General features: G+C 40.4%; 1 protein-coding gene across 4 annotated transcripts in view; it reads right to left on the bottom strand.

The window, feature by feature from the left end:
• Window positions 1–22,415, bottom strand: part of LOC104602862 (exportin-4 protein) — a 155,082-nt gene that overhangs the window by 85,718 nt on the left and 46,949 nt on the right. For all 4 annotated transcript variants that reach the window (XM_088894963.1, XM_088894964.1, XM_010266721.1 and 1 more), the window contains exons 6-9: window positions 19,113–19,184; window positions 18,912–19,007; window positions 18,561–18,806; window positions 18,291–18,474 (exon numbers count right to left, since the gene is read on the bottom strand). In XM_088894963.1, coding sequence (XP_088751089.1) covers window positions 18,291–18,474; window positions 18,561–18,806; window positions 18,912–19,007; window positions 19,113–19,184 — 598 coding nt within the window. The remainder of the gene's footprint in view (window positions 1–18,290; window positions 18,475–18,560; window positions 18,807–18,911; window positions 19,008–19,112; window positions 19,185–22,415) is intronic.

The following is a 22,415-nucleotide window of genomic DNA, read 5'->3' as shown; positions in this document are numbered from 1 at the left end:
CTTTCATCCATATCCATCGTATGGACGCCCAAACCTTGCAGAATAAAGGGGAAATTTTCAAAAATTTTTCTCTCCCTTTCAACTGGGAATCGCATTCCCTATTTAGAAAATCATATTTTTAAGGATCAATCTTGAACCATAAACTGAATCAGATCTGAACCAAAAGGAGTAGGAGAAGATTATACCTGATACGGAGAAAAAGTATCTCCCAACGAATGTGTTCACGCCCAAGAAAGGTTCCAAAGACTGCTCCCACTGAATATGGCGTAGTGTAGGATGTAGCAGAATCAGCAGCGTTCTTCTCCAAGAACTCTGTCCTTCGCAAGAAACAGCAAGATGGCACGTGCGCACAGCTTCCTATCAATTCTTTCTCCAAGAACTGATGTCAAGATCGAATCTTGACTTCTCCCACAACTAGAGATTGAACTGGATGACTGGCGGCTGCAGGAAGGAGGCGGCAAGAAAGATCTTTGCAGGGATTGCAGAAATCTTTCTTCTGTGATTTCAGCTCTGAAGAGAATGTGAATGTCTCTAAAGGCTGCCGCCCCCTCCTTTTGTAATCCAAAAAGATCAGCTCCTAATCCAATTAGGAGCTGCTGATCCAAATCATATTTGGATCAGACCTCTCTTCAGGTGATAAGGATAAACCCTTATCTTATCTGCAGATTAGATCAGCCTTCTCCTAATCTCATTAGGAGGTTTCTAGATCTGAATCATATTCAGATCTGAACTCTCTGAGTGGATAGGGCTAAGACATTATCCTATCTACTGTCCATCTCAGAATTCGCCCATATTTAACTTATTAAATAAGTCCAGTTCGAAATGGGTTTTAGGCCCATTAAGCTTATGTGCTCACTTAACCTTCCTAACTGCTGCCCAGTTGGGCTTCCTTGTATGGCGTGGGACCCAAGCATTGATCTACACATCAGCCGCATTGGTTCAGCCCAGCCTTTGTTACAAGGCCTGGCCGAATACACTGTTATGGACAGTGCACCCCCTAAAACCCATCAAATGGACTCTATGGGCCCAACATTTACCCTAAGTGGTCCGTGGGCCAAGCCACCTTTTAACACCCAGGGACTGTGGGTAGATGCAAGATTAGCCCATCAGGTATTATCCTCAATGGTCTTACACTTAACCTCTCAGCCCATAATGATCATACACTGCTCGACAAGAGAGGACCTCTCCCTCGGCTGCAAGGAACAGTATTGCACTCTCTACTTATATGGATCCCGAGAATTAAAACCTTTTTGCAAACATTTTAAAAAACCATAATATATAAACTTTTATATCCCATATAAAATATACTTTGCAAAACAAATATCAACGATTGAAATTGGCTGCCGGCAGTCTTGGTTTCCATCAGTGAGAATGCATCCCCGATCATTACCTTTGTTCGACAAAGGGGCTGATCATGTCACTATGATCACCCACTCAGATGAATTCTCAGACTGTCCCAACATACCCAGGTTTTGACCCCCGCTAAGGATCTCACTGATTGGTACATCAAAGACAGCCCAATCCGACACCTAGTGCAGTATCATAATCGAGTCTAGGGGTCGGGTGTAATTTTCCAGTTTTGCCCATCAATCTCCAAGGTCCAGGGCAATACTGGAAATCTGGTCCAGTTCAAAGATTCAATTAATCCTACACTGTATGTGCCTAGGGTCTCACCCTGGCAGCTGAGACAGGCCACCCCAACCGACTTGGTGGCACAATAGTGTCAGCCTTATCAGGATAGGTCTCCCCAGACCGACCCACTGGCTGTGAACATTCTAAACTAATACGAGTCTCATTAAGTGTCCAGTTTAAGGGTATTACACAGAAACATACCAAGGGAACATGAATCAAATATGCACGTGGTACTTCCTCTCGATGTGCTTCGACTTCGAGTGAACTCGTGGCTCCTTAGCCTGAGCAATGGCTCCATTGTTGTCACACAACAACGGGATGGGTGATGTGCTGGACGGAACTACTCCCAACTCGTGAACGAACTTCTTCATCCACACGGCTTCTTTGGCAGCCTAACTTGCAGCAATGTACTCGGCCTCGGTCGTTGAATCTGCAGTGGACCCCTGTTTGCTGCTTTTCTAGCAAACAGCACACGATCCTATCGTGAAAACATATCCAGATGTAGACTTTCTATCATCTGGATCCGACTGGAAATCGACATCTGTATACCCTTGGATCTGTAGTGAGCAACCGTCGAATACTAGACAAAACTCTTTTGTCCTTCAAAGGTATTTAAGTATGTTTTTTACAGCTGTTCAGTGCTCCTGCCCTGGGTTGGCCTGAAATCTGCTTACTACACTCACTGCCTGAGCAATGTCAGGACGAGTGCACAGCATGGCATACATGATGCTCCCTACGGCAGAGGCATAGGGAACGTCTTTCACGCCATCAATCTCCTCAGAAGTCTTGGGAGACATCTTCTTGAAGAGAGTGACTCCGTGCCTGAAAGGAACATTTCCTTTCTTGGAGTTCTCCATGCTGTATCTTTTGACTATTTTGTCAATGTAAGCAGATTGGGATAATCCTATTATCCGCTTTGATCTATCTCTATAGAGTCGAAAACCCAGTATATAGGAAACTTCTCCAAGATCTTTCATGGAGAATTGCTATGAAAGCCATACTTTCACCGTAGTTAACATTCCTACATCATTCCCAATGAGTAGAATGTCATCTACATACAGAACCAAGAAGGTAACCTTATCTCCACTGTACTTCCTGTAGACACAGGGTTCATCCGGATTCTGCTTGAAGTCAAACGATTTGACAGCGGAGTCAAAATGGATGTTCCAACTTCTAGAAGCTTGCTTAAGTCCATAAATGGATCTATTAAGTTTACATACTATGTTTTCTTGACCTGCAGCAATGAAGCCTTGCGGCTACTGCATATAGATATCTTCAGTAAGATCTCCATTCAGGATTGCAATTTTGACATCCATCTGCAAAATCTCATAATCATGATATGCTGCTACAACTAGCAGGATCCTAATGGATTTAAGCATAGCCACAGGCGAAAAGGTTTCCTCATAATCGATGCCCTCTTTCTGAGTGTACCCTTTCGCCACCAGACGAGCTTTGAAGGTCTCAACTCTACCATCAGGGCCCTTCTTCCTCTTGTAACCCCATTTGCAACCGATTGCTTTTACCCCGGAGGGCGGATCTACTAGAGTCCAGACTCCATTGGTCTCCATTGAGTCCATCTCTGCTCTCATGGCCTCCACCCACTTCTGGGAATCTATGTCCAACATAGCTTCCGCGTAAGTCACGGGATCCTCCTCACTAGTCAAGGTTTCCACTGGGTAACTATCCTGGTCATAACCATAACGGACTGGTGGCCTGGATACCCGAGTGGATCTTCTAGGTTGGTCACTACCTGGAACTTGTGGGACATCTCCCACTGCTCCTGAGCTCTCCTCATCAAAAACTATTTCCTAACGATGGGTGTCCAGGATGTAGTCGGTTTCCAAGAATTGTGCATTTCGGTTGCAGAACACTTTCTGCTCACTTAGGTCATAGAATAGGTAACCCACAGAGCCTTTTGGGTAGCCTACAAATAGGCAACGGCTAGTCTTGGATTCCAACTTGTCTACACTCGTTCTTTTAACGTGTGCTGGACAACCCCAAATCTTCAAGTGTCTGACACTTGGTTTCTTTCCGGTCCAAAGTTCATATGGAGTGTTCGGAACCGATTTGGTTGAAACCCGATTCAACACGTAAATTGCAGTCTCTAATGCGTAACCCCAAAAGGATGTGGGTAACTCTGAGTGTATGAGAAGTGACCGGACCATATCCAATAAGGTCCTATTCCTCCTCTCTGAAACATCGTTAAGTTGTGGTGTAGCAGGAGGAGCTAACTCTGATAATATCCCATTGTCCTTTAAATAGTCCCTGAATTCGTCAGAAAGATTCTCGCCACCTCGATATGATCGAAGGGCTTTAATTTCTCTCCCTAACTGTTTCTCGACCTCTTGTCTGAACTCTTTGAACTTTTCAAAGGATTCAGACTTGTGTCTCATTAGGTACACGTAACCATATCGTGAAAAATCATCGGTGAAGGTGATGAAGTACACGTGTTGATTTCGTGTCCTAATACTCAGGGGGCCACATACATCAGTATGTATAAGGTCAAGTGTGCCTGTACATCTTTCAGGCTTACCGTTAAATGGTCGTTTCGTCATCTTGCCTTGTAGGCAAGGCTCACAGGTGGGAAGATCTTCTACAGTTAGAAAATCCAAAAGACCATCCTTTACCAACCTTGTGATTCGGTCAACACCGATGTGGCCAAGTCAGTAATGCCACAGACACGTGGGATTAATTGTATCACGGGCTCTCTTCTTGGGGATTTCCGTCGACGTAGTTTCGGTTATGTTAGTTTCTAGAGAATGATGTAGAACATAGAGACCGGTCTCTAGTTCCCCGTATGCGATGAATCTGTTATTTCTTTTAATAGTAATCGTATTACTAAAGAAGACAAAATAACCATCTGCACACAGTTTTGAGATAGAAATCAAATTTCTCCTTAAATTTTGTACATAAAGACAATCTTTCAGTACAATTGTTCATTCTCTAAAACGTAACTCCACGGTTCCTATGGCCGCGGCTGCAACAGTTGCAATAGTCCCCAAGTAGAGCGTGACTTCTCCTTCACTCAGCCTTCTGCTTACCTTGAACCCCTGCAGTGAGTTACACGCATGAATTGAAGCCCCGGAGTCAATACACCAGGACGCAGAAGCGACCAATAGATTGGTTTCTAAAACACAAGTTTCGAAATTACCTTTCTTGGATTCCAGGTAGGCAGGACAGTTCCTTTTCCAGTGGTCGGTCTTCTTGCAAAAATGATAGGCATCTAATGCTTTGTCCTTCCTCTGTTTCTTGGGTTTGGCAGCCTTCTTCTGGGGCTTTCTCTTTGCCTTCCTTTTCTTGCCCGTTTTGCCAGTTTCAACAAGCATGGCAATGGGCTCATCCTTTTTAATCAATTCTTCGGCCATCTGCAACATATTGCTGAGTTCCTGCAAGCTGACGTTCAGCTTGTTCATGTTGTAGTCATGATGAATGGATTAAAGGATGGAGGCAGAGAGTTGAGAATAGCATCGATCTGTGTTACCAGATCCAGCCCGGATCCAAGAGCCTCCAGTTCGTTGATATAACCCATCATCCGGAGACAATGGTCGTGAACTTGTTGGCCCTTGGACATTTGCGCGGTCATGAACTATTTCAACACCTTTTGCCGAGTAAAACGATTCTGCTCTTCGTACATTGTCTTGAGATTGTCCAATACGTCTTTGGCAAGTTCGATCTGATCGAACTACCTCTGAATTGGATTGTCTAAGGAGGCAATGATATAGCAGCGGGCAAAGGAGTTTTTCTCCTCCCATTCTTGGTATTTTCTTCTCCGGGCTTCAAAAGCCCTATCTCTCGGACGATCCGGCACAGGATTCTTGGCTACCTTATCCAACTTTTCAGAGGTTAAGACCAACATAAGGTTCCTGTACTACTCGGCATAGTTTGGGCCCTTCAGCTTGTTGTCGTCAAGCAACTTTGCAAATTGTCCATTTGCCATTTTCTGATAAAAGAGCAAACATCAGTCCACAACCTAATTTGATTCATGTTCATTACATAGATATAGATTTTAATCTACGTTCCATTTCCATTTATTCATCTCTGAGATTTCCCTCCTTTCTCAGTGACGGAGACCACGGGTTGTCTCTGGAAATGTGAGAAATCACATAGGGTGCATGAGGCCAACTGTTTCAGCTGCATAACCCCACCACCTTTCTGTGAATGATCATATCTACTCATCATATGAGTTTTCCCTTTGGCCTCTGTCAGACAAGGTTTAGAGCCGTTTTTAGGTAAACCTTTCTGTCCAGTGAGTGCTAAACCATCATATTCGTGAACGCCAAGGTACCGTGAGAGAGTTCCCATTTTCTGGTGAAGCCCCTCCCACATCGGTCTATGACGCCCCTATCATCTTATGAAACACTCAGACAAGCCCAACAACAAATGGATAGCCCATTTTCTGGTGCGCTGAAGGACTCATCCTCGTGCTAATGAGGGAAGGCCTTTAGAGAGTTCATCATATGAATCTCCCTATCACATGCACTCATATTAGCTGGAGGGAACAATCAATTATGCCCTAATTTGATCTAGGTCAAACCCAAATGGCTCCCACTGACTTTCATGAAGTCAGATTTCGGTGGGCCTAATTCGGCTAGGGTTCCGCACGTAACCTCTCCATGAGGTGTGGGGCCCACCACTGAGGGAGGTCATCCAATGACCAAAAGAGACACCATGGCAATGATGTGCATTCAGCCAAGGTGTGCACAAGAGCCACTGTCGATTGAGCATGGGACAAGTACTTATGGCCCATGTACGTAGCACATCATACATCCAAACATCACATGCAAGAATAAATTGATCCAATCAATTAATTATCTGTAAAGCCCATTTGAAGCCCATTTTAAATCCATAATATTAATCATTAATATTATCTAGGTATATGGGCCGAAATAAGGTTGATGGCTTCGACCCATATAGCTTCATCCGCAGAGTGGGCTTTTAGCAGTTTTAACCATTTAAAATTGGGCCTTTACAGGTTGGGCCGAATTAACCATTTAATCAAATATCAATCCTCAGGCCCATTAGTGGGAAAATAGGGCTGACTTTCAGCCTAGATTGAACCCAAGATTTGGTCCAAACAATTTTGAACCAATCTTGGTTCGAATGGGTCTAGGGTTTGATCTTTAATTAAATCTTTAATTCAAGAAAATAATCTGAAATTAAATACTGATAAAAGAAAATCAAGAATCAGTCAAACAGGGATGTTCGCACAATCCATCCTGCAAGACAGAGGTTAGATCACAGTTTGCAGTTTCATAAACTGCAAATCGCAGATTGTAATTCTCCAATCTGTGAAATCTCCTTTTCTACGCCGCCATCTTCAATCCAAAAATAAAATAAATAGAAATCCCAATTTCTATTAATAATTACATCAGATCGAATACCTATACATTCAGTCTAAAAAATAAAAAAATATATATATTTTACAGAGCAAATGTAATAAAGCAATCCAAAAACTGCAAAATCGCAGGTTCCCTACGCAAATCAAGATTTCGATCTCCTCTTGTACGAACAGCCCATAAATCAAGAAAATTATAAAGAACAATTCTAAATAACAATCAGATTTATATAAAAATTAATTTCAGATTATTCGCCCATAATTTTGGGAACAAATTTCCCAAAACCCATATCTGCGCAAATTGGGTAGAACGCCTTCTGCCCATTTGCGCAGGTTCAGATCTGAAACAAATTGGTTCAAGATTTGAACCTGGCTCTGATACCACTGAAGGGATGAGAGATCCATCATATGGACGCCCAAATCTTGCGGAATAAAGGGGCGAATTTCAAAAATTTTTCTCTCCCTTTCAACTGGGAATCGCATTCCCTATTTAGAAAATCATATTTTCAATGATCAATCTTGAACCATAAACTGAACCAAATCTGAACCAAAAGGAGTAGGAGAAGATTATACCTGATACGGAGAAAAAGTATCTCCCAACGAAAGTGTTCACGCCCAAGGAAGGATCCAAAAACTGCTCCCACTGAAGATGGCGCAGTGTAGGATGGAGCAGAATCAGCAGTGTTCTCCTCCAAGAACTTTGTCCTTCGCAAGAAACAGCAAGATGGCACGTGAGCACATCTTCCTATCAATTCTTTCACCAAGAACTGATGTCAAGATCGAATCTTGACTTCTCTCACAACTAGAGATCGAACTGGATGACTGGCGGCTGTAGGAAGGAGGCGGCAAGAAAGATCTTTGCAGGGATTGCAGAAATCTTTCTTCTGTGATTTCAGCTCTGAAGAGAATGTGAATGTCTCTAAAGGTTGCAGCCCCCTCCTTCTTTTGTAATGCTAAAAGATCAGCTCCTAATTCAATTGGGAGCTGCTGATCCAAATCATATTTGGATCATACCCCTCTTCAGGTGATAAGGATAAACCCTTATCTTATCTGCAGATTAGATCAGCCTTCTCCTAATCTCATTAGGAGGTTTCTAGATCTGAATCATATTCAAATCTGGACTCTCTGAGTGAATAGGGTTAAGACCCTATCCTATCTGCTGATCCATCTCAGAATTCGCCCATATTTAACTTATTAAATAAGTCCAGTTCGAAATGGGCTTTAGACCCATTAAGCTTATGTGCTCACTTAACCTTCCTAACTGTTGCCCAGTTGGGCTTCCTTGTATGGCATGGGACCCAAGCATTGATCTACACATCAGCCACATTGGTTCGGCCCAGCCTTTGTTACAAGGCCTAGCCGAATACACTGTTATGGACAGTGCACCCCTAAAACCCATCAAATGGGCTCTATGGGCCCAACACTTACCCTAAGTGGTCCGTGGGCCAAGCCACCTTGTAACACCCAGGGACTGTGAGCAGATGCAAGATTAGCCCATCAGGTATTATCCTCAATGGTCTTACACTTAACCTCTCAACCCATAATGATCATACACTGCTCGACAAGAGAGGACCTCTCCCTCGGCTGCAAGGAACAGTATTGCACTCTCTACTTATATGGATCCCGAGAATTAAAACATTTTAAAAAACCATAATATATATATTTTTATATCCCATATAAAATATACTTTACAAAACAAATCTCAACGATTGAAATCGGCTACCGACAGTCTTGGTTTCCATCAGTGAGAGTGCATCCCCGATCATTACCTTTGTCCGACAAAGGGGTTGATCCTGTCACTATGATCACCCACTCAGATGAATTCTCAGACTGTCCCAACATACCCAGGTTTTGACCCCCACTAAGGATCTCACTGATTGGTACATCAAAGACAGCCCAATCCGACACCTAGTGCAGTATCATAATCGAGTCTAGGGGTCAGGTGTAATTTTCCAGTTTTGCCCATCAATCTCCAAGGTCCAGGGCAATACTGGAAATCTGGTCCAGTTCAATGATTCAATTAATCCTACACTGTATGTGCCTAGGGTCTCACCCTGGCAGCTGAGACAGGCCACCCCAACCGATTTGGTGGCACAACAGTGTCAGCCTTATCAGGATAGGTCTCCCCGGACTGACCCACTGGCTATGAACATTCTAAACTAACACGAGTCTCATTAAGTGTCCAGTTTAAGGGTATTACACAGAAACATACCAAGGGAACATGAATCAAATATGCACTTTTATTTATTTACAATAAACTCATAAAGTACATCAATCTGATTGAAGCTAAGGGCATACAAAAACTGTCCAACATCTTTCATCCATATCCAAACCCACATCCATAACGAGTATCCAGAAGTCAAAATATAGATGGTACATGACCAGCAAACACACAAACCACAAAATCATCATTTGAAATGTCAATACACCTTTTTTGTTGGCTTCCTAGCATTAGCAACATGGGTTTCTCAAAATTGGAGGAAATAGAAAATGACAGCATTTAACTAGAGGGAGATTGTGTAAGTGCTTACCACTTAGGTGCTAAGAAATGTACAGAGTTGTTTTGAAGTTTTCTAAGCAGTGAACTTTTATTGCCAATTTTCTTCTCTAGAAAGAAAGTTTTGAGTATATGTTTGTATACTAGTTTCTTTTCAAAAAAAAGAGTGGATCGAGTAAACAAAATTTGATTTGTTTAGCATTTTCTGCCTGGGGGTGTGACTCCATCAATAATCTCAAAGTTGTGACATCTTTCAACAATTAATGTGACTCCAATAATAAATTAGAGTTCCAAGGTAAGACATAGAAGATTCTAGTTCAAGGCTATGTGAATTAGTTCATCCTCCCTTTGTTCCCTAAATCCCTCTCCATATTCCACCAATCTTTGTGGTTGCCTTCAGTATTTGATTGCACTGCATCAGTTTTGCATTGAAAATCCTCTTCACATTACACCAACAGCAGTTGCTTATGATTGTCCTGGAAAAAATATCTGCATGTTGAAATGTGTTGAAATAATTTAGTCGTTGGTGTTAGGGTCTGTTTGGCTAGTTAAAGCGTTTTTTATTTCTATTTTTTTACTTCTGTTATGTCTGTTATTGTACTCACTTATAGCAAGCGCACAAGGGTCTTTTCCCTTCTTATTTTTGCCGCCCTATATATATTATAATAAAAGTTGGCGCCGCCAATACTGTTACATTGCCAATCCCTTCTCTTCTCTTCTCCCTTCTCTCTTCTTCTTCTCTTCTCTTCTCTTCCTCTTCTGGTCGGCCACATTGTCAAGACGTTATAAGAGCGGGAATACTGACTGAGAGAACAGATCGAACAAACTTCACTGGTCGAACAGACTTCACTCTTCCAACTTGTTGAATCTGGGCGGAACAGAGATTTGAATCTGGACTGAGCAAAACACATCTACAACTGGTACAGTCCTTCCTTTTTTCTCTTCCTTACCCTCCTTGGTCGTGTACCAAGTGAAAAAACCAAATGAATCTGGGTTGTTGAATACTGTCAGATCTTTGTACCTCTATTTTTTGGGATCGTATGATCCTGTTCCTGTGTTAAGGCGACTGTAGGTCAAGGATGACCTGTTATCTCAATTATTTGGCTTGATTATAAGTGTTAAGGATCTCTCCTGCTGATTAATGTTCTTCGACATTCTGGAAGGCTGGTAGGTTGGGACTGTTAAACCGTACAGGTCTGAAATCTGTCGAATATTGCCTTTTTTTTGTCCTGAAATTGGTACTATTTGTGCTCAGACTGTTTTCAAACCCAAGTGTGTGGGTGTGGACTGAGTTGAGCATTATTTTTTTGTGGAGTAAGGAGGGGTCCTAAGTCCGGTGTTTGGGACTGATTGTCTGTTTTGACCATGTCGTCTGAGAATTCTGCTACTTCAGAGATTTCAGGGAGCCACAATGGAGTGAGTGGGGGAATGGATATGAGTTTCCCCATGGCTGTTATTCCCTTTGATGGTCTGAACTACCTTGAGTGGTCTAGGGGAATAAAACTCTACATCACTGCTAGGGGGAAAATAGGATACATCAATGGGAGAGTGAAGGAACCGAAGTACGGAAGTGCTGAATATGATAGGTGGAACCAAGAGAAAAGTATGGTGATGTCTTGTCTCTTGGTTTCCATGCTGCCACAGGTAAGGAAGACTTATGTGGGCTGAAACTGCTTGTGAGATATGGGAACAAGCGAAGTCCACCTATTCAGAGCAGAGCCACCATGCCGATGCGTGTTTTTTGAGTGTCGTTGCTTTGTCCTTAACCTATCCCCTACTCGAGGTAAGCTTGATCCTCGGGCTATTCCCTATGTTTTTCTTGGTTACCCTTTATCTCAAAAGGGATATCGCTGCTATGATCCTACCTCTCGCAAGTACTATGTCTCCATTGATGTATCCTTCTTTGAGAATCAACATTTTTTCCTAGTTTCTCCTTAGGGGGAGAGTAGGGTTGAGGAGAAACAGGCGACTCAAACTCAACTACCTCATTTACCCGATCCTCCTCCATTCCGGGTTTTTCATCGTCGCCATAAAAGCCAGCAGAGTTCAAGAGCCGTGGAACCTGACACTATGCAACCAACATCATCGGATTCACCAAAGGCAGATCTGTCTCATCAGCCAGGTACACTTGCTTCTATTGATATGTCTATTCCTTTAAATGCTAATTCACCTATCATCAATGATCTTGATATTCCTATTGCTAAGAGAAAGGGTGTTAGGTCTTGTACCACTAATCGTCCTATCTCTAATTTTGTGTCCTATGGTCATGTTTCACCTTCATTCCGTGCATTCCTCTCTTCTGTGGACAGTGTCCCCGTTCCTAAGAATGTGGTAGAAGCTTTGTCTAAACCTGAATGGACAGATGCAATGCAGGAAGAAATTGATGCTTTACACAAAAATGGCACTTGGGAGTTGGGGGACCTTCCTGAAGGGAAGGAACCAGTGGGTGTTCACAGTGAAACACAAGGTTGATGGAACTGTTGAAAGGTACAAGGCTAGACTAGTAGCAAGAGGCTTTACACAGGTATATGGAGTGGACTATGCAAAGACTTTTGCTCTAGTAGCCAAGATGAACTCTATCAGGATCCTTCTTTCATTGGCAGCAAATCTTGACTGGGAACTTCACCAATTGGACATCAAAAAGCTTTCTTGAATGGTGACTTGGAAGAGGAAGTGTACATGACCCAACCTCCAGGATTCTGTGCCAAAGGTAGTGAACAAAAGGTGTGCAGGTTAAAAAAATCTTTATATGGGTTGAAACAATCACCTCGGGCTTGGTTTAGTAAGTTTCATTTAGCAGTTCAACAGATGGGGTTCAAACAATGCCAGTCAGATCACACTCTATTTGTGAAAAGAGGTGAAGGAAAATTTGCAGCTCTTATTGTGTATGTGGATGACATAGTGATCACAGGAGATTGGGAGGCTGAAAAACGAAGACTAAAAAAATTCTTAGCCACTTAATTTGAGGTGAAAGATCTAGGCCCCTTACGTTATTTCCTTGGAATTGAAGTTGCCCGCTCTCACAAGGGCATCTTTATTTCCCAACGGAAATATGTACTAGATCTACTAGAAGATACAGGCAAGTTGGGGGTAAAACCAATTGACTCACCAATTGAATCTAATCATCATCTGGGAGACGGTCAGGGAGAGTTTTTGAAAGATGTGAAGAAGTTCCAGAGACTCGTAGGGAGACTTTTGTATTTGTCTATGACCAGGCCTGATATTGCTTATGTAGTGAGTGTCCTTAGTCAGTTCATGCACAATCCAAGGACAACTCACTTTGAAGCTGCAGAGAGGATCCTGAGATACCTCAAGAAGTTTCCCAGAGCTGGTTTGTTGTTCCAGAAACATGGTCACTTAAAGGTGGAAGTATATACTGATGCAGATTGGGCAGGAGTAGTCAATGACCGAAAGTCCACCAGTGGGTATTGTGCCTTTGTAGGAGGAAACCTTGTCACATGGAGAAGTAAAAAACAAAGTGTGGTGGCTAGATCTAGTGCTGAAGTAGAGTATAGAGCGATGTCTCATGGGGTTGCTGAAATCATGTGGATAAGAAATCTCTTGAGTGAACTGGGTTTTGCAGTGAGCAATCCTATGTCACTCTACTGTGACAATAAAGCTGCCATCAATATTGCTGCTAATCCAGTCCTGCATGATAGGACGAAACACATTTAAGTGGACAAGCATTTTATTAGAGAGGAACTTGTAAATGGAGAAGTGTGTACTCCATATGTCAGCTCGGAAGAACAACTTGCAGATATCTTCACCAAAGGTCTTCATCATGTGTGGCACAAAGATTTGTGTGACAAGTTGAGCATGATTGACATCTATACTCCAACTTGAGGGGGAGTGTTGAAATAATTTAGTTGTTGGTGTTAGGGTCTGTTTGGCTAGTTAAAGCGTTTCTTATTTCTATTTTTTTACTTCTGTTATGTTTGTTATTGTACTCACTTATAGCAGGGGCACAAGGGTCTTTTCCCTTGTTATTTCTGCCGCCCTATATATATTACAATAAAAGTGGCGCCGCCAGTACTGTTACATTGCCAATCCCTTTTCTCTTCTCCCTTCTCTCTTCTTCTTCTCTTCTCTTCTCTTCCTCTTATTTCTGGCCAGCCACACTGTCAAAAAAATGCATTTGCCAACCAGCAGTGAAACAAGAAATGCCAACAAGTAGGTCCAGATTCCAACAGCATGGGACACAAAATATCAAGGACAGGAGTTGTTGGACAGTGCATGCCCTCAAGATCCAATAATGACATGTATACTGCTTTTATCATGAATAAAATACCAATTTCATATACAATCACATGTGTCAATGGGTGTGTTTCTGTAATAGCCATTGTTCTGCATTTTTTTTAATATGTACCCTTGCTCTGCATTTGAGGATTATGATAATCAGTGTGTAGACTAAATTGTTCTCAACCAGTGTCTAAGCATGGGCAATTCAAACAGAAAAGGTTGACATGTAAGTGCTACCTTACGAGAAGGGGTAGCCAGTCTCTACTGTTAGAGTGATGATTCAAGACACAAACATGGGTGTTTCGGAACACTGAACTAGACCAATTTCAAATGGCTGTTGGACTTTATGATTGGTGGAGCATCTGGATTGATGCATATGATCCTCAGATTTACAATGGTACTCTACCAGGTTTCAGACTTGTCTGTTTTTGATATGGCAATCAATGAAGCCCTTCTAGGGTTAATACCTGGGTAAGTTGGAGCATATAAGAATGGGATCACGGCAAGTGATCACTGTGATAGGATCTTCCATTCTATTAGACAGAGGGAATACCCCGGTAACGTCTTCTCTGATGGATTCCTAAAACTGCAGGCAGTGGATATCAAAGTAGTTTTGAGATTGCTTTTGCAAATTAATATTATATTAAATAGTTTTCTCAAATATATTATATTAAAAATATAGTTTATTTTCATAAAGGGGTTTGCAAAACCAATTTCTCACTGTTCCATCATGGAAGAAGACATAATATTGGTTTTTATCTCTAGGGGGAATAAGCCCCCCAGTTCCCATATTGAAGGCAGAGGGATCATGTTGCAAGTACCTATTTAGGCCAAATAAACCTGATGGATATGCTTCAGGATGGACCAACTAGATTAGGCTCTGAGGGTGGTAAAGCCTAGTCATTTAAAGCTCATGGAAATTGGTTTTTATCTCTAAGGGGAATAGGTCCCCCAGTTCCCAATGTTGGGTATTGAAGGCAGAGGGATCATGTTGCAAGTACCTATTTAGGCCCAATAAACCTGATGGATGTTTCAGGATGGACCAACTAGATTAGGCTCTGAGGGTGGCAAAGCCTAGTCATTTAAAGCTCATTTGGACCGGACCTAAAGTAGGCCCAATTGCTGGGGCTGAATTCTCCTTAAGAAGGAACCCAATACAGTTTAGCAGTTTCCTACCTCCAGTGGACCACTTTTTTTTTAAGAGTAAAAAAAAGAAATTTTATTAAAAAGAAAAAAGGTTACAATGTAGGAGGTGACAAGAAAGCACCTCAACGATACAAAGCAACTAGAGACCAACACAAACAAACTAGAGACTATTACAAATCTGAAAAACAAACACATTCCACAAGATCTCCCCCAAATTTCATATGCTAATCTGTTCAAACTATGGAAACACCAGAACCCAATCTGAGACAAAATGCCCAACTAAAGCCACTAGCGCCTCAATAGGTTTGAAACAACATACCGTGAAAGAATCTCAGCATCCACTTCCAACCACTCTCCAGTGCCACCCCCCCCCCTAAAACTCATCCTTCAGGTGGTACATGTTGATTGGCTCCAGGTTTGTTTCCTGTAAAAGAACTGCCTGGTCTGTAACACCCGGTTAAGCCCTGACCACTATTCTTCTTTTTCCTCAGACCTCTAACACTCCAACTCAAATCCTCATCCTTAATCCCCTCCCTAACCCCTGATACAAGATGAAACTCCTACTCCTTACATATCTTCTCCCAAAACCTCCTCCTCTCCCCCTTCTTTATCCCAAGTCCCAACCTCTGCTTCTTAAAAGACTTTCCTCTCTCATATTCTTCTCTTCCCTCCTAGCATTCTCGAACTGTTCAAAAGCCCTCCTTGCAAAATCTTCCCCTCCCAAAAACAAATCCCAAAGATTTACCCACTGTCACCTCCTTCTCAACCCAAGTGCTGATTTCAAAACCACTCTTGTGCAACCCTTCCAAAACCCCTTGTACCCCTTCTCATCCTTTCACTGCTACCTCTTTTTCCCCCTTCTGTTCCTCCGAACTCCCTTTCCTGTGCTCCTCCTCTCCTCCCTTCTCCCCTACCATTCCTCTGTCAATAACCCCTAATTTTCTTTTCCTTTTCCTATTATACACTATTTCCTCCCCTTTCTGCCTCCTCCACAACCTTCCTCTTCCTACTACCAACCCCCTTATCACTATTCCAGCACCTGTGGTGTTCCACCAAGAGGCTCTCCCCCATCATCTTCTCAGCCAAGGGCCTATTAGTCATAGGGGTGCATATCTATATCTCTAGATGCTCGGTGTCAGACCCCTTCATGTACTTTACATCATCTTTGTCGGTCACCGAATCTACAGATCCGTCCAACGGCTGTGGTTTTGTTGAGGACATCAGCACTTCATACATTTAAGGAAGAGGACTGGACAAAGGCGACGTAGGATTCAAAGTACAACGCCTAGCAGTGGTTGTGGCAGCTTCCTTCCTTTTCTCGGTATTCAGGCAGGTGATGGTTTCTAAATCTCTCGAACCAGCCTCGTCTTTCTCCATAAATCCTATCGTCCTTGATAGCTCCAACTTGAAAAAGTTTGCTTCCTCCCTATCTTCAATCATTTTATTTCTCTGCCTTCCTCCTCCACTAACACTGTTACGCTCCTAGCACTGCACCATTGCCGGACAAGAGTATTGGCTCGGATCTGAAACCTCCAAGCCATGATTAAGGTTGAACTCTTGTGGATTCACCTCCTTAGCAAACTCAGATATACCTTTCGCCTATTCTTCGTCTGATATACCCCCCCTCCCCCTCCACCACTTGCCTGCTGTGAAACATAAAGAGTAACAACCTCCCACTCAGTTTCCTCACTCCCAAAACCTTGTCTTTTCCCCATTCTAAAACCACCCAGGCTTCAATTTTCTTGATCTCCATCTCTTCTCCAACTATTCTCCCTACTAGGCTCGTGTATAACACATTCATCCTCTCCTGTAGCTTGCCAACTTTCCTCACATCAACCTCCGCCTCCATCCTTTGTGTTTCACTTGTTTACATACCTCCAGTGGATCCCACACCTCACAGACTCTTCTTACTTAGATCTATTGTTAAATTAGGAGGCCATGGCCTGTTAGAATTTAGACTAGTAGAGTACTAGTTCAATGGGACACTTTGCTACCAGAAGAGTCCTAGCCGAACTGGGAAGGGGCTGCCTCCAGCCCTCTCGCATTCACATTGGATTGAATTAGGGTTTCTAGAACACTTCTTGAAGCCCTAATTGAGCCCCCACCAGATATGTTCTGAACTAAAAGACTAAAAGACATCCAGACCAGTTCAGCCATAGATTGATCTAACTAGTTTGGTTTGAATTCAACACACCTAGTTGAACTACTAAATTTGCTTGAATCCTAATTGAACCAGCCTTGTTTCAATTATTGTGGGGATTCGATATACTGCAAAGAAGATACCTAACTTCATGCTTAGTTGGTTTCATTTATAAGGAAGGGCTATCAAAGCTAACACTATCAGCACTCACACAAATCTTAACAACCAAAGAAAGTGAAGCCAGTAGCAACAAACATAATCACCTAAGCAAACATATCACTTAAGTTCCAAACATAACCACCTTATAAACAGTCTTTTGGTGTCAATGACCCATGTCCACATCAAAACCATAGAAGACAATTGGTATGGATATGAAAAAAGAAACACCTCAAAAAAAAATTCTAAGTGGGGTGGTAAATATGAAATGAAGAAATATTCACAAAGGCTGCAATCTTTCACCAAACTGCATAGGAACAGTTTTCTTGAATTACAAAAGTGATATGAATCCAATAGTACTAAATCCAATCTCCATCAATAGTGCCAGTAATCACGCCATTCAAAAAACCACAGATTGTGCTTTTTTTATCTTTTGACAAAAAAAAAAAAAAAACTTGAAAACCACTGAATCATGTCAAACAGAACCACTGTCCTCAAGTTGACATCTTTACAGACTGGTGATACAGCAGGTTCCTTAAGTTGTAATGATCAGAAGAGAACAATCTTACAAACAAGCCTGGCTGTTATAGACTCATACCAACTAGAAATTAGCACATGTTATTAGATAAGGAAAAGGAGACAGAAAGATGTTACCCAATGTTACTATTAAGGTCCCCCAATAAATCCTATGTAAGATCATTCTCTGCTGATCTTACCCAATGTTACTATTAAGTTACGCTTACGCCTCTAATACTACTAAAGAGCCCTTAAACAAATCCTGGTTGTACATGGCTGAGTTGTATATGAAAGTATTTTTCATCGATGTTACCAACTACTAGCAGAATTGTTTTAGTTATGATTTATGAATGACTCATAAAGAGCAAATTGGAGAATTTGTTGCAGAAAATCCAACTAGATGTATTAGGAGAATGTAGATTGGCATGATCTAATTAAATACATGAGGAGAATGTAGAGTATAAAAGTCTCAGAAATGTATTAAAAATATGTTTTCACGAATCTTAGAGAGCAACAACTACCGCACCTCTATAGAACTATATTTTGTGATGATGTACCAAGATAGGATGCACTCAAAATAAGCATCAGGTATTTTACTTAACATGAGAGATTAAGCAATTAAAAATTACCAGAAGGAAATACGGTCCCTGTCAAGGAGCAAAGTTGCACTATAAGCTGTCGAGCAGAAACTGCTATTGGAGAGTCAAGCCAGTGACTATCATACGAAAATTTTTGTCGCAGAGTCCCATATAAGCCCAGAAGCCAACCAATATGACCACTTGAAATCAATACATCATGCCATGCAGGACCAGGCTGCAAGCAAAATAAAAGGAGGAAAGAAACAAGTTACATTACAAAGAAAGGTGAATTTTCAGATATAAATGTGGTTTAATTGTTACCTGCACCAGCACACACTCAGACTTCTTAAGCATTACAGTATCATTCCGAACTCCAGAAGAAAACATGTTTAAACCCTTCTTGGCAAGATCAAGAGCACTTTTGTTGCATTGGAACTCCCAATTCATGATCTGAAACATGAGGCGCAGTGCAGCAGCACAAACTTTGACTTCTATGGCAGTGGAATCACACTCTACTACTTTGTTTGTGACACTCAAAGTAGCATCTTGTGCCCAGCAGTAGAATTTCTGGAAACAAAAGAAGGCAAATTCACATACAAAGAACTTCCTTCATAAGTGCTAGCACAGACACAACATAACAAAAAGAAACATATACATTGCAATGACCACAACCTTTAGATAGTCCCGCTCTAGCGTAATTCGGCATTGTTCATGAAACTCTCTAGGAAGGCCCATGGCAGATGAAGTAGAGGGTGAAAATTCTGACACCTGAAAAGAATATTAACTTTAAAACCTCAGTACAGCAAGACGCAAAATCCAATCACAGGAAGTGACTCAAATGAAGAACCAATAAGTTTACAATTTGACATATACCAAGGACTCCAGGAAATTGACCCCCATGAACTGAGCATCTACACCATGATTCCCAAGAACAGCCTGCTTTACCTGTAGTTGTAATCAACTGTCAGACATCCACACAAGAACTACTAGAACTCATCATCATCATCATCTAAGCCTTGTCCCAGCTATAGGGGCCAGCTATGAAGAACCAATTAGAACTCTCCAACGCAATTCTGTATATGGGAATTTTTAAATTTTAAAAGGTAGTAATAGAAACCTTCTGAAAAAAGTCAATGTACTTCCAGAAGAACCAGGCAGTAGTTCTTTTTTTTGTAATAAATAAAAAAAAAAAAGAAAACTAATCAAGATAAAAGAAACAAAACAAAATGGTGATGAGTGATCACCCAAGAAACAAAGAAAATGAAAAGAGAAAACCAAAATACAGATCAGCTCCCCCCCCCGTCCCATCATCCAAATCTATGTATGTCCAAAAATCCTCCCAAATCAAATGATCCCCTACTCAACTACAGAAATCAAATATCCCCCAAATGCCAATACTTTCCCTTACATTGATGGTTCTGAAACCCACCCGAAATCCTTGACATTCAACATTCAATCTCAAAAACTAATCCTCCTCCTTTCAACCTTCCTTGAAATACATACCATCTAAATATCTCATCTCCCAATGTTGATCGTTCCAAGCTTTTATTTTTCCTTTTAAAAAAAAAGTTTCTTCCAGAAACAATAACATCCGGAGGCTTTCTCTGTGAACAATTACCACCATTCCTCTACTTATTTCCACAATATTTAGCACCTCAAACTACATCAACTTGATAAATCCATCCAAAGTAAGCACAACCAGAGAAATCCATTAATGAGATCATGTCTATAAGGGACTTAAAGATAAATTGTTATTCTTATGTATCTAAATAGAAAATGTAATGTGTATTAATGTTAAAGAAATGGTATTTCTTTCACCCTCCAAAATGAGCACATGGATAGGAATACGGGAACAATTCTGTACATATTAAATTGGGAGATTGTGTTAGCATTAAGCTGGCTAATGATCACATCATCAAGATGGGGCAATCATACGCATTTTATTTGAGACTCGCTATCTATGTGGTAATTCTCAAAAGTGTTACTGTATCAAAAAAAAAAAAAGAAAAAACTCTCTAAGGCCTTGTTTGATAACACTTTTCAGAGGTTTGGTGTCTGAAAAACTTGCTTTTCAGACACTTGACTCATTTGGTGTTGCGTCTGAAAATCGATCTGAAATTTTAAGTTAGTAGCCCGGCACTTATGTGTTCAGACGTAATTGAGAGGTGCATAAAAGACATAAATGCCCTCAAAGAAATTTTAAAATTACATGATTTGTCCTTCATGTAACTTGAACCGAACCCTCATGTTGCAACGGCGGTTCGATGAGTAGAAATAATAATATTATTATTAATTATAATTTTTTTATTAATTATTAATTATTTTAATATTTTTATTAAACAATAATTATTTTTCTTTTTTATTTTATATTAATTATTAATTATTAATATTTAATAATTCTTTTATTAAACATTACTAATTATTAATTATTTTTATTAAATAGTAATTTTTAATTATTTCATTAATTTTTAAAAATTATTTTATTTTTATGTGTAAATTATTAATTATTAATTATTTTAATATTTTTATAGTCATTAATTATTTTATTAATTTTAATCGTTTCATTTATTAATTAGTAATTATTAATTTTTTATTTTTTATTTGTATTGTTTCAATGTTATTTTGAGGTTGAAAATTAATTTTTATGAGATAATGCAAATTGAACTCAACATTTACAAATAGTATGTTCTAGGGGTAAAATAGTAAAATCAGCAAATTTCATATGGTAAAGGGTTGATCCAACACAAACAAACTTATGGATTCAGAGCCTCTAAAAAGTAGAAAAGCATCTATGCCTCTTTTCAGATTTCAGACACTTTTAATATCTTTTTAACTTTTCAGATTTATCAAACGCCACCTAAGTCTTAGGGTTGAACTTATTAATTAATTTGGGAATCTAAATTAGGTCAAGGCTTTAGGTTGAATTTTTTATTTTTGGAAGCTACACTAGGGGACCTACTATCCATGTCATATTTCTAAAAAGCCTTTAGCTGGGTTTTTCTATTTAACTTAAGAAATCAAATTGGATTTTATTTGTGATTGAAGGATCTGAACTACTTTCTAATTTGAGTTAGGAAATAAAATATTTTAAATCTATAAGGAAACCACATTATTTAATATCTTTTTTTTCGAAGGAGGACACCCATCCATGTGTTTCAAGGAGAAGCCTTCCTGTATGCATGCATGTTGTGTATATGTTTTTTTATAATAAGAAGAAGCAAAAACAAATGATTCATAAAAGAAGAGAAAAGAGTACAAAGGGTACTCAGAGTGATAAAAAATCACCCAAAAGAGAAATAGAAATACAAACAAATTGACAAAAATAAAATTACATCAATAAAAACCCCTACACTCAATATTAGTTACGTTCCAAAACCCAAAATCAAAAGAATCCTTGCTGACCCCTGCAAATTCTCGTAGAATCAGGACCCATTCCATAATCCTATTGCCAATTGTTGGGGCTAGACAATCAGTTGTTCTATACTGGTCTTCAAATGTTCTTCTATTTCTTTCCTTCCACAGTTCCCAGCAGACTGTAAAAGGTACACAGCTCCAAAATATCTTTACTTTTCCGTTTCCATTTGAAGCCGGCCAGCAAGCAAATATATCTCTTCATGATCCTGGATTCCACATTTCCGTTTTAAAATACTGAGAAAAAGTAACCCCAGATAATCATTGCACAACAGCAATCAAAACAAAGATGAAGCACACTCTCATCTTCAAGAAAACAAAGATAACACCTTCCCACCAATTGAATGTCTCTGCTCCTTATATAATCTTGTGTAAGAATTCTGCCAACGCCACAAGCCAAGCAAAAGATTCCACCCTAGGGGGAATAGGATTGCCCCAAATGCCTTTGGCATCATTTTTTGAAGATAAAGGAAAAAATTTTATTGAAATAAAAAGAAGATACAAGGAAGGTGATAAGCAATCACCCAAGAGAAAGCCCAATCCAAAGAGAAAACCCAGAGAGGCACAAAAAAAAAAAAACAAACAAAACAGAACCAATACCAAAGTAAATTTAAACCCAACTAGAGCAAACCCCCAAGCAAAACAAAAGAGGACAAGACAAAAACGGCAAAAGAAACCCAGAACATCCTAGCCAGCCCAACACCCACAATATACTAAAATAAGACATCTAAACCCAAACCAGAGCTTCAAAAACCTTAGCTATTC

The sequence above is a fragment of the Nelumbo nucifera genome, chromosome 1 (genome assembly GCF_055504915.1).
Source record: "Nelumbo nucifera cultivar China Antique chromosome 1, China Antique-T2T, whole genome shotgun sequence".
Taxonomy (NCBI): Eukaryota; Viridiplantae; Streptophyta; class Magnoliopsida; order Proteales; family Nelumbonaceae; genus Nelumbo; species Nelumbo nucifera.
The sequence above is the reverse complement of the archived record's forward strand: the minus strand, read 5'-3'. Positions and strand labels throughout refer to the sequence as shown.